Source organism: Cervus canadensis, chromosome 11 (assembly GCF_019320065.1).
Source record: "Cervus canadensis isolate Bull #8, Minnesota chromosome 11, ASM1932006v1, whole genome shotgun sequence".
Classification (NCBI taxonomy): Eukaryota; Metazoa; Chordata; class Mammalia; order Artiodactyla; family Cervidae; genus Cervus; species Cervus canadensis.
In genome coordinates, this window is record NC_057396.1 from 43,711,654 (window position 1) to 43,725,167 (window position 13,514).

Sequence of the window (13,514 nt, forward strand, 5' to 3'; positions counted from 1 at the left end):
TTAGAGCTTTCTAGCTCTTTGTTCTTCACGTACTGAGAGCACATGTTGAAAGATCTATAATTTCACTGTGGATTAGTGATTTCTCCTTCTAGTTCTAACACTTTCTTCTATGTATGTGTGTATAAAAGCAAAGATGTCTGTAATTATATTAAGTACATGTGAATTTAGTTATTTTATATTTTCCTGTTGAATTGTTACTATAAATATTACAGGATGCTTCACTTTATCACACCTAATATTTGTTGTATTAAAATCATCACACCTCATATTTATTGTGTTAAAATCTACTTTGCTATAGCCACACAAACTTTTCCTGTATTTATACATACAATACATGTTTTTAAGTCACATATATTTTTATTGAGGATATATTCTCATCTTTCATTTCATTTTCTTTCAATTGTTTAGTCAAATTACATTATTATAATTGTTGACTTTTGTTTTCAAATTTACTGGTGTACTGTGTTCCTACTGTTTTAATTTAATCTCACCTATGTTTTTTCCTTTGTTCTTCTTGCTACTTTTGGACCAATGAAATAGCTGTTATTATTTTTATTGTTGCAATTTTCTCTAACTTTGGTTTTTGTTATGTATTTCTTCATGTTGGTGCAAAGATTAACTTAGATTTTGCAATATACATCTTTTAATTATCAATGTATGTTAAAACAGTACACTTATCACTTTAACTGTGTTAGCATATTACAAGATTTTAATTCCATTAACTTCTTTCCTGCCATTTGTGTAATTATTACTATATATATTTTACCTCTACATTTGTTTAGACCTTAGTATATGTTGAGACATTAGTATATGTTCTTCAAATTACTCTCATTTTTTTTCTGGTGGTTTTATTAAATTCCGTTATTCTGTCTTCCATGAGTAATCACTATTCTATGTTCTGAATAACATACTTTTGTCTATATTAATAAACATTAATCTTATTTTTGAAGGATATTTTCATCAGATTATAATCCTAAATTGAAAATAATTTTTCAGTACTCCAGAAATATAATTTCATTGTCTTCTGGTTTCCATAATTTTTATTGAAAAGATGGCCACCAATCTAAAGACTGCTTCATTAAAGGCAATGTGCAGAGATTATGAGTAGGAAAACCCACTTCTCTGCATATATTTGGAATAAAATATCACATTCCATGTTTCATGAATATGTACACATGTGTATATATGTCTGATGTATGTGTGCATATGAGAAAAATGTTCATCATAGCATTATTTCTGGTGACAGAGAGAAGAAAAAAGTTTAGATATCCATAGTCAGGAAATGATTAAGAAAATAGTGTTGGTTGCATGTTATGAAAGTCTATAAAATAACTAGAAGCAAGAAATGAAGTACAGACAATAGCAAAAGTACATTTCCAAAAATTCAGTTAAAAGTAAGTGATGTTTAATACAGTAAAAATGGATATGTTTCTAAAATAAACATACAGTAAGTGGCTTATTGTAAGTCATTTACAAATCAAAGAACATGTCAAACACACCATAGTGGTTGCTATGACTGACAGGACTGAAGATTAGGACTGAAATAAGCACATTAAAGTAAAAACAGAACAGGAAATGGTCCCAGAAATGACACAATTAATGTGCCATTAATAAAAAGGTATCATGAAACTTACCTCACCTTGGGCACACACCTGAGCTTTAATAAATTTATCAATGAGTCTATCAACTTGGGAGTCATCACCATACAATGATATTTATAGCCATTTATACTGAAAGGCCGAGGGAAAGAGTGCAAAATGGAGAGACCTGAAACCATGGTAAATCCAGAAGAAAAGAACAGGCAAATGACACTGTTGAAAATGTTCAGTGATAATGAAGAACAACTTGGAATGTGTGGCACTTGAGAAGTCAAGCAAAGAAAGTGTTTCTAGACAAAGAGATGAATCAATTGTATTCAGAAGAGATGAAAACTATGACAAGGTTGACATAGAGAAAGACCTACCAAGTTTAATATAAAGTCATTGGTGAAACTGACAAAAACAATTTCAGTGAAATGCTGAGGTGGAAGGAATTCTGGAGAAAGCCAGAGGTTGGGAAGAATATTTTGGGATGAGCAAGTGGAGAGAATGAATACTGGCAATCTTTAATACATTTTACTATCCAGAGGAACACAGAAATTAAATATGCAAATAGGATGATTTTGTGATTTTTGTATGCATTTATAAAATGAAAAATACTAAAAGATCAATTAGAGAATGGAAATAAATTAGTGTAAATTAGTAGCATCAGGGGAAAGTAATGTAGAATTTTGGAAGTTGGTTAAGGAGAATCAACTTTGAAATTCTTTTTATGATATCTGTGACAATGCTATAAAAATACATTCATAATCTCTCACCTTCATTTTAATTTAGGAAGACGTTGAATTTTTTCAGAAAATGTTCAATTATTTTATTGTTCAATCTCATTTTATTTCGGCTCAAAAGCAAAAAGATAAACATTGCTGTGTATAACCCTGTACTCATAGAATTACACTTGTTATAATATATTATAAATCTCATTACTCTACTTCTTCCTCCAATATGTGCAAACTTTTAAAGTCTTTTTGAAAAAAGAGACAAAACATTCATTGAGAAGCAAGCAATTATGAGGAAAATTCATACAAGAAGATACCTGGTCAGATTCCAGGTCACTGTTTCTCATAAGACACAGAGGCTTACAACCCATAATATTATTGACCTTGTGATATACTTTACAGTCTTGTCTTTAAGAAGTTGTTGAGAAAGCAGATTTTATGGAATAAAGTAAATATACAGTGGTTTTTCCATGGTTAAATCAGTTATTATGTTGAAATTTCATTCACAATTAAAAACAGCAGTTTCAGTCATCTGGTTCCAGATTATTGCTTTCGCCTAATGCAGTTTTCTGGAAAATTGCACCAGCTTCCACTAGTATTTTTTCATTCTTGGAACTTGACATTATTGAGATATGAGTTATACAGAGAACCTAGAGATGAAAAACTCATGTGGATGGTGATTTGACCTGAAAAGTTTTGGAATTCTGCAAAAAAAAAAAAAAACACAAAAATAAGGAGATGGATTATTATCCATTCACTTGGCAAATTCAGATACTTATTCTTAGAAAGCTTTCTCCTTAGACAAACAGACAGGAACCTTCTTTCCTTTCACATCTCATCATAGGCAAATAGTTCTTTCATATACTATGGGGTTTGATATACTTGGAACCTGAAAGAATCCTTATGACGCAGTCTCGTATCTGCTTAGTTTTCACCCCATAGACAACAGGATTCATAGTGGGAGGTAGGAGCAGATAAATATTGGCCACAATGATGTGGCATGAAGAGGGAATCCTGTGACCCCCAAAGCGGTGGGAAAAGAATGAAAAGAAAGCTGGACTATAGGAGAAAACAATGGAGCAGATGTGGGCAGTGCAGGTGCTGAAGGCCTTCTGCCGAGCATCTGCAGAGGAGAGGCTGACCACCGCCCTCAGGATCATGGTGTAGGAGACTGTGATGCAGAGGATGTCAAAGCCCCCAATCAGGAGGGCTACCATCAGACCATAGATAACATTGACCTTGATGTTGCCACAAGACAACTTGGCCACAGACATGTGATCACAGTAAGTATGGGGGATTATATTGCCTCTGCAGTAGGGCAGGCGCTTGATGAGGAAAGTGAAGGGAATGATGAGCAACACCCCTCTGAGAAAGGTGGAGAGACCCGCCTTTGCAATGACGGGATTTGTGAGGATAGTTGAGTAGTGCAGAGGGTAGCAGATGGCCACGTAGCGGTCCAGGGCCATGAGCATGAGCACCCCAGACTCCATTCCTGTTAGGGTGTGGACGAAGAACATCTGGATCAGGCATCCATCAAAGCTGATTTCCTTGAAATGGAACCAGAAGATGCTGAGGGCTTTGGGGATTGTACTAGAGCTAATGAAAAGGCCAGTTATGAAAAGCATGGCCAAAAAGTAGTACATGGGTCTGTGCAGGGCATCCTCATAGCGGATGAGGTAGAGGAGTCCACAGTTCCCTACCACAGCCACAACATACATGGAGCAGAATGGGAGGGAAATCCACACGTGCATGTCCTCCAGTCCTGGGATCCCGTTAAGAATGAAGGAGGCTGGTGTCACATCTGTTTGGTTCAGCATCATCATGATCAGGCTGGTGTAGTCATTAAGCAAAGTGTATGTTTTTAGTTTTATGTCTGTATTGCTTTGTTTTTTAACCCTCCTAGATTTGGAAAAACAGAAAAAAAGTCTCAGTTGTGGATCTTCTCTCTCTCTGTCTCTTGTCTCTGTTCAGTATTGCACTTTAAATCACGGAACCAAAAAATTTAAATGTCAGGAATTTACAATAGAAACATAGTTTAAACACATACTTGGTTCATGCTCATGCTTAATATACACCAAGCACAGCCTTAGAATTTCATAAATATTAACTCATTTAATTCTCACTACAAGATCATGAAGTCTTTTTTCTATTAATCTGCACTCTGTAACTGAGTAAATGGAGATCCAATGTATATGAGGTTTCTTCATGTGCAACTTTTTTTTCAAAGGCTTTCTCAATCTCTTGGCCTCAGTTATAGCTATTAAGAGGACCATTCTGATTTTGATCCTTTTTAAATTAACTGTTCTTTTTTTTTTAATGCGGGCTAATTACTTTCCAATATTGTAATGGTTTTTGCCATACATTGACATGAATCAGCCATGGGTGTACAAGTGTCCCCCATCCTGAAACCCCCCCCCACCTCCCTCCCCATCCCATCCCTCAGGTTCATCCCAGTGCACCAGTCCTGAGCGCCCTGTCTCATGCATTGAACCTGGACTGGCAATCTATTTCATATATGGTAAATACATGTTTCAATGCTATTCTCTCATATCATTCCACCGTCGCCTTCTCCCACAGAGTTCAAAAGTCTGTTCTTTACATCTGTGTTGCTTTTGCTGTCTCACATGTAGGGTCATCATTATCATCTCTTTAAATTCCATATATATGCACTAATATACTGCATTGGTGTTTTTCTTTCTGACTTACTTCACTCTGTATAATAGGTTCCAGTTTCATTCACCTCATTAGAACTGATTCAAACACATTCTTTTTAATAGCTGAGTAATATTCCATTGTGTATATGTACCACAGCTTCTTTATCCATTCATCTGCCAATGGATATCTAGGTTGCTTCCATGTCCTAGCTATTGTAAACATGCTGTGATGAACATTGGGGTGCACGTGTCTCTTTCAGATCTGGTTTCCTCAGTGTGTATGCCCAGAAGTGGGATTGCTGGGCCATATAGCAGCTCTATTTCCAGTTTTTTAAGGAATCTCCACACTGTTCTCCATAGTGGCTGTACTAGTTTGCATTCCCACCAACAGTGTAAGAGGGTTCCCTTTTCTCCACATCCTCTCCAGCATATATTGTTTGTAGACTTTTTGATAGCAGCCATTCTGACTGGCATGAGATGGTACCTCATTATGGTTTTGACTGCATTTCTCTGATAATGAGTGATGTTGAGCATCTATTAATGTGTTTGTTAGCCATCTGTATGTCTTCTTCGGAGAAATGTCTGTTTAAGTCTTTGGCCCATTTTTTGATTGGGTTGTTTACTTTTCTGATATTGAGCTTCATGAGCTGCTTATATATTTTTGAGATTAATTCTTTGTCAGTTGCTTCATTTGCTATTATTTTCTCCCATTCTGAAGCCTGTCTTTTCACCTTGCTTATAGTTTCCTTCATTGTGCAAAGGCTTGTAAGTTCAATCTTCTTACGCTATTTAGTTTTTGACTCTGAAATATCTAATACCATTTTCAAATTGTCTATGCTTTCAAGATTAATGCTGCTGCTGATGATGATAGAGATATAAATATGCACTGGCATATTTTATTGTACAGGTACTTACCGGGAATTTTGAATCTGGAAATCTATGATCTTTGGTTTTGGAAATTTTCTTCTGTTAACTTCGGATTATTTCTTCCCAACTGTGGTCCTTATTATTTTCTTATATTTATTGTTAGCCAGATACTGTCAGTTCTGTGTGTGTGTGTGTGTTTCTGCTGGTTTCTTTTAAATTTTTTCCCCTTGAAGATTATCTCTACTTTTTGGATCCTTTTTCTTAAAAATTCATCAATCATATTTTCCAAATATATTAGCATTTTTTATGTCTGATCTTAAATCTATTCGATCTTATTTTCCCTGAAATTTGTAAATTGACAATAATATATAATTATACATATATACTACACAAATGTGTGTTTTATACATATTATTTTATATTGTAGAAGTTTCAATGTTTTATTTTTGTATCTTTTTTTAATCTTTTACTTTGGAGTTATTTCTCAAATGTATGGTAACCCTTGACTAGACTATTGCTTTACACTTAACGTGTGTTAGTCACTCAGCTGTGTCCGACTCTTTGTGACCCCATGGGCTATAGCCCATGAGGCTCATCTGTCTATGGAATTCTCCAGGCAAGAACACTGGAGTGGGTTGCGGGGGCTTCCCTGGTAACTCAGCTGGTAAAGAATCCGCCTGCAACAAGAGAGACCTGTGTTCAATCCCTGGGCTGGGAAGATCCCCCGGAGGAAGGCATGACAACCCACTCCAATATTCTTGTCTGGAGAATCTCATAGACAGGGAAGCCTGGCAGGCTACAGTCCATGAGTTCCATGGGGTTGCAAAGAGTTGGACACGACTGAACGACTAAGTACAGCACAGCAAGACTATAGGGGCTTTCCAGGCAGAGCTAAAGAACCGGCCTGTCAATGCCGAAGACTTAAGGACGCAGGTTCAAGCCCTAGGTCTGGAAGACACCCTGGAGGAGGACACGGCAACCTATTCCAGTATTCTTGCCTGGAGAATCTCTTGGACAGAGGGGCCTGCCTGGTGGGCTAAAGGGTCGCAAAGAGCTGGACACAACTGAAGCTACTTAAGCACGCGCACACGAGACTACAGAAAAGTAATTTAAAATTCCAGGTGATGAGTGAACCTCATCAATTGGTTTCATTTACTTTGAGTGCTCAAGTAGAGACCTCTGCCTCTTTCGAGGCATTTTGGGTATCAGATTCAAAGTTTTTTTGTTTTTTTTTTTATTCAATGACTAAATTTTTCTGGGAAGGAAAAATACAGTAATCTGTATCCCAAAGGATTATATAATTGGTTGCCTGTGATTTTGGAGTTAAGTAGTAGGCTACTGAAGATCTCACACTTGAATATGAATACTGGATCCAGACTTCACATTTAATCATGCTGATCTTTGACCTTTTTCACACTGTATATATATATATATTCATAGAACATGTTAAAATTTCTTCCCAGGATAAATTTCCAGTCAGTATAAGAGGAGAAGTAATATTTAGAATAACGTGTGAATCAGAGGTATCGAATATTTCGTTAGTCAGTTTTTCTGCCTATGTCTTGGTTTTATTTTCATGTATTTGCACATAGGATAACAGATTAAATATTGCAAAAGGAAACTTTTTTGGAAACAGTAAAGCAACATGGAATAAACATGTTCATAATAGAGTTCTTCAAAGACCTCTTCTTATGCCATTACAGAAATCTTAGAGTCAAATAAGAACAGGTAGAAATGAAAACTAAGTAAATATTGAGTTATATTAGGAAAATTTTCTAAAAGAAATTTACCATTTCTCTTAGATGTGAGGCATGCTTATATTTCTACCAGACCAAAATAAGCAGAGCAGTGTTCTTTCTTGTTGCTGTTCACTATTTCCTACTCAAATCATACTAATATTTTTAGCTTTGTGAATTTGCAATCTTTTCTCCTTTGTTGACATTCTCTTTGTCACAGCCAAAATAGCCTCTAGAATAACATTTTTTAGGAAAATTCCAGTCTCTTGATCAGGTTAGAGTGCCAACCTCTAAGTTTACATAATATATATTTGTTATATACACATATATTTTCTAATTTCATATAATTAGCAAAGTATCAGACTTGCAGTTAAGGAATAGATTTGTTGATGAAATCAATTTTGTCACTATTTTACCTATAGGGTATTATGAAAATATTGTTATATCCTTAAATCATCCAGTTTAATAAAACCCTTAATTCTAGAACAGATTGTATTTTAAACTTGAAGTATATAGCAAGACACCTACTAAATATGACATGCCAATAAGTATTTTTCAAAGAACGAACAGGTTAATGAATTATCCTTTTTATATTTTAAACTAAACACTGTGGTCTAAATATTTTTACTTGCAAAACACAAAGGAACCACCAGAAGAAATGAAACCATAATTTATAGCTCATAAATCACTAGATATTCTAAATTTCAAAGAAGACCCATCATAAAGAAGAGAAAACAATCTCAAGAAAGTAGAAAAAAATAAGATGGTAGGCATAAGAAAAAAAAATTGATTTGGTAAATAGGATCAATTATTTGGTAAATAGGATCAATGATACCATTTTGTTGTTGTCGTTGTTCAGCGGCTAAGTTGTGGTCAACTCTTTGCAACCCCATGGACTGCAGCATGCCAGGCCTCCTTGTCCCTCACAATTATACTATAAATTTATCTTAATTCAGAGTCATTTCTAAAAACATGTGTATTAAAATCAAGAAGTGTATCAGAAAGAAAAATCATGCTCAAAGTAGGCAGAAATGTTTTCATGCTAAACAGAAAACATCAAAATAGCAGAAACATACCATATATTAATTTCAAATAATGTAGAAATAAAAGCAAGAAAAATTTGGATCAAGTTCACATTTGGGAAAAATAAAAGAAGGTATGATGAAGTGCAAATAAGTTGATTTACCAAACAATTCCATTTCTAGGCTTGGCAAAGATTCTTCACAACCAGAACATTAGAGAGTACAGAAATAAGTTCTCTTACACACTTTGTTGGTCCACAGTAGAAGTTTTAAAATGGTACTATTCCTGAAATCACATTGCAGCTGATTAGCTGATTCTCAATTATATTTTAATGTCATTGGTGTTGCTTTAAAGTAATAATCAAAAGGTTAACAAAAGCCTTAAACTTTGCATTTTGAAAAAAAGAATACTTTGGATTTGCAATTTTACAGTTGTTTTTCCATGAATACCAAAATTGTCAACAACTTTCTTTCTGGCTTCCCTGGTGGCTCAGATAGTAAAGAACTTGCCACTAATGCTCGAGACCTGAGTTCAGTCCTTGGGTAGGGATGATTCCCTGGGGTTGCAAAGAGTTGGACATGACTGAGCATCTCACACTTGACACTCTTTCTGTCAGGCTTATAAAGGTACAACTGTTTAAATACATTCTGTTTTTCAAGTTACTTTCACAGATGTACTGAAAGAAATAAAAACACTATAAAAATCATACATATGTATACATGTGTATGTATAAATATAAAAGTACCGTTAAAATAGACATTGAAATTGATTTTTGATAAATATGGTTGCATTATTCAGTTGCCCGGTCATGTCATTTGCTACAACATGGGCTGCAGCATGCCAGGCCTCCCTGTCCCTCACCACCTCCCGAGGTCTGCCCAAGTTCACGTCCATTGTGTTGGTGATGACAAATGTTTGGATAGTGTATACTAAATTGTAATAAATTGTTGGAGAAATGGCATCACTACTCATTTATTTTTAATACATTTGAACAGTCAACTCTTAACTCTATATAATCAACTAAAGAAATCAAGAAAATATAGGTATTTATGATTTAAAAACAGATGACACATTTCAAAGTGCTACATTCTGAAGAATATCTTTCCTAAATATCACATAAATATCCTATTTATACTTTTGTGCTTTTAAAGATATTTTTTAATTACTAAAACTGATTTCCTTGTTATATAATAATTTTAGGTCTCATCTTCAACACATTTGCAACACTGTCAGAGCTTCATCCTTATACTACACAATAAGACATTTTCTAAAACAAATTGAAAAACATCCAAGTACATCATAATTTAATTTTTATTACAGGGAAAATTAATTAGCATTATGCTAAAAATGTGGACAGCATATATTGGAATAGTAACATTAACACATAAATATCAACCATTATAAAGCACTATCTTGACATCGTCTGTTATGTATTTTTCCTAAACCCTGTAGACAACAAGCTTGTTTTCTCACTAGAAGGTCCTCAATCTTAAAAACTCATGTTTTTCTCTTGATATGACAGTGGGCTCCTCCAGGCAAGTGTTATCTAAAATTGATGAAATATAGTCATAACTACGTCTCTCTAAAAATGAACCAAGAAAAATTAGATTGTCATTTGAGAACCAGGGGAGAGCAGTTGAAAGGCAAGAGTATTCTGACCATAACTGAGAAATACTCTCTGACTATTCCCCTATTTCTTCTTGTCATGGGGGTGATTTGTGTCTGACTTCTACCACAACTGAACCAACTGAAATAACATAGCTATTCTTAATCAAGATGGGAATTTACATTGAATTGCAACCTAAGAATTGAAGAAATAAGCATTCTCCAACCTCCCAAACTCCTAGTACATTTCTGCCTTCAAACATAATTAATGGACTCAAAGCTACTTTTCTGAAAAATATCATAAACAATTCACATGCATTCAACACCTCTCTCCACATTATCTTACTGCCCTAATAATTCTATCACTACGGCACTTTTTATTTCCTTAAATACCTTAGCTTCTGGAGAGAAGAACAATGAGCTGAATGTGATCTGGTCTAGGTGTTCAGAATCTTGATCAGAAACTATCACGCTTCTGCAATATATGTACATGCATAGTACTCAACTTCTAAATCCCTTGATATCTGTACTATTGAATGGGTATTTAAGGAAAATCTGTGTCACATATATCAAGGGGATAATTCAGAAGATAAGAGACACAGATGCTTATATAGCCATCAGGTTAACCTCATGGGAGAAAGAAAGGAACAAGCCTTCCACACTTCACTGCTATATGAGAATACTTAAATAAGTGAATTATTCCATATTTTGGCATCTATGAATGTACTTACATATGCGCATGTATTCAAAGGAGAGAAATTAAAATTAATACAAACTAATTTTAGTAAAAGTGAATGCTTTTAGTATTTATTGCAGAGTATTGTCTTTCCATAGGAGGCATTCTGAGACACAAATCAAAAGCTCTTAAATAAGAATGTTTCAATTACTCACATATCCATCAAACTTTTATTTTGTCATGTCTGTAAATAACATCAGAGTGTAGTTTGTGCCTTCCAAATCATATTAAGAAATGTGTAGAGGATAGATAACATTGGCCCTGTTATTCAAGAATTTACTTTCAACTGAAGTAGATAATGCATATTACAGCATTCTAAAAAGTCATCAAAAATTCAGGTTTGTCATGCATACATATTAAGTTAAAAATAATTAGACTGTTGAACCTTGATGCGATGATGATGACTATGAAAGAAGCAATAATAAAATACAACAACTGATTCTAGTGGTATGGTTGCACAGTATTGTGAGTGTACTAAAAGTCACAGAATTGTACATTTAAAATTCTACCTTTAAAATGCTCTAAAAAGCAAACTTTATATTATATGAGTTTTACAACATTAAAAACAATGTCATATACCTCTCTTACTGGGTGTGTGCTAAGTCGCTTCAGTTGTGTCCAACTCTCTGTGGCCCCATGGACTGTAGCCCACCAGGCTCCTCTGTCTATGGGATTCTCCAGGCAAGAATATTGGAGTGAGTTGCCATCCTGTCCTCCAGGGATCTTCCCAACCCAGGGATCAATCAAATCCATATGTCTTACATCTCCTGCATTGGCAGACAGGTTCTTTACCACTAGCGCCATCTGGGAAGCCCACCTCTCTCACTGAGATTAAGCTATTTTTTTCTTGGTTAAACCGTCCCCTAATTGTAGCAAGTTTTTAATTAGTATTGAGATTTGTGAAAGATTGATTCTGACAATTACTTTTCCAGGTTATCCATTGTTTTATTAGAGACAAACTTTTATATTCCTATTTTGCTATTTTTATTGATGTCATTCACCATCTACTGGCTTTTATGTGAACATAAATATTCATTGTTCTAGGATAAGTATCCAGAGATGTAACTGCTAAGCTGAAATAGGTACAGGTTGTGATTTAAACAAATTTCTAAAATATGTTCCAGAGTGGCTGTATCATTTTACATTTCCACCAGCAAAGTATTAATGTTTCAGTTTTTCCATATCCTTGCCTGAATTTCATCTAAAGTTATACTTTATCCATTCTCATATTTGTGCGTTGATATTCTGTTTTAATTTGTGCTTAATAATGCCAAACATTTTTCATGTGCATATTTACCATTTATATATTTTATCACTGAAAGTTCTGTTTGTATTTTTTGTCCAGTTTCTAATTTTTTTTTTTTTTTTTGCATTTGAGGATTAAACACTGCACCTTAGAACTTTCGGTTACTGTTTTCTGCATGAACTAATCAAGATAAGATGCTTATCTTCTTCATATCTTCTGCAGGCATTTTGACCTTTCTAACCCCTTGTTCTTCAGTTACTGAAAAAGTGAAATTTGCTCTGTTGTGCCCAGTGAGTAGCCTTTCCCTTCTCCAGGGGAATCTTCCCAACCCAGGGATCGAACCCAGGTCTCTTGCATTGCAGGCAGACTCTTTTACCAGCTGAGCCACAAGGGAAGCCTTCAGTTACTGAAAAGATCTGTTAAAAGATCCAACTTTAATTTTACTGTGAACTTGCTTATTTTGCTTGGTTCTGTTAAAATTCTGTGTGTACGCCAGTCAGGATGGCTGTTATCCAAAAGTCTACAAGCAATAAATGCTGGAGAGGGTGTGGAGAAAAGGGAACCCTCTTACACTGTTGGTGGGAATGCAAACTAGTACAGCCACTGTGGAGAACAGTGTGGAGATTCCTTAAAAAACTGGAAATAGAACTGCCATATGACCCAGCAATCCCACTCCTGGGCATACACACCGAGGAAACCAGATCTGAAAGAGACATCTGCACCCCAATGTTTATCGCAGCACTGTTTATAATAGCCAGGACATGGAAGCAACCTAGATGCCCATCAGCAGACGAATGGATAAAGAAGCTGTGGTACATATACACAATAGAATGTTACTCAGCCATTAAAAAGAATTCATTTGAATCAGTTCTAATGAGGTGGATGAAACTGGAGCCCACTATACAGAGTGAAGTAAGCCAGGAAGATAAAGACCAATACAGTATACTAACGCATATATATGGAATTTAGAAAGATGGTAACAATAACCCTATATGCAAAACAGAAAAAGAGACATAGATGTACAGAACAGACTTTTGGACTCTGTGGGAGAAGGCGAGGGTGGGATGTTTTGAGAGAACAGCATCAAAACATGTATATTATCAAGGGTGAAACAGATCACCGGCCCAGGTTGGATGCATGAGACAAGTGCTAGGGGCTGGTGCATTGGGAAGACCCAGAGGGATGGGGTGGGGAGGGAGGTGGGAGGAGAGATCGGTATGGGGATTACGTGTAAATCCATGGCTGATTCATGTCAATGTATGGCAAAAACCACTACAATATTGTAAAGTAATTAGCCTCCAACTAATAAAAATAAGTGGAAAAAAAAAAGGAA

General features: G+C 35.2%; 1 protein-coding gene across 1 annotated transcript; it reads right to left on the reverse strand.

The window, feature by feature from the left end:
* Nucleotides 1-3,153: 3,153 nt before the first annotated feature.
* On the reverse strand, nucleotides 3,154-4,143 carry LOC122450128 (olfactory receptor 52N4-like). Its single transcript, XM_043482297.1, has one exon. It carries the CDS (start codon nucleotides 4,135-4,137, stop codon nucleotides 3,172-3,174), a length of 966 nt encoding a protein of 321 aa, XP_043338232.1. The 5' UTR covers nucleotides 4,138-4,143; the 3' UTR covers nucleotides 3,154-3,171.
* Nucleotides 4,144-13,514: the final 9,371 nt, after the last annotated feature.

Coding starts and splice junctions, on each gene's coding strand:
- LOC122450128 (XM_043482297.1), bottom strand. CDS start 4,137: ATGATGATGCTGAACCAAACAGATGTGACACCAGCCTCCTTCATTCTT.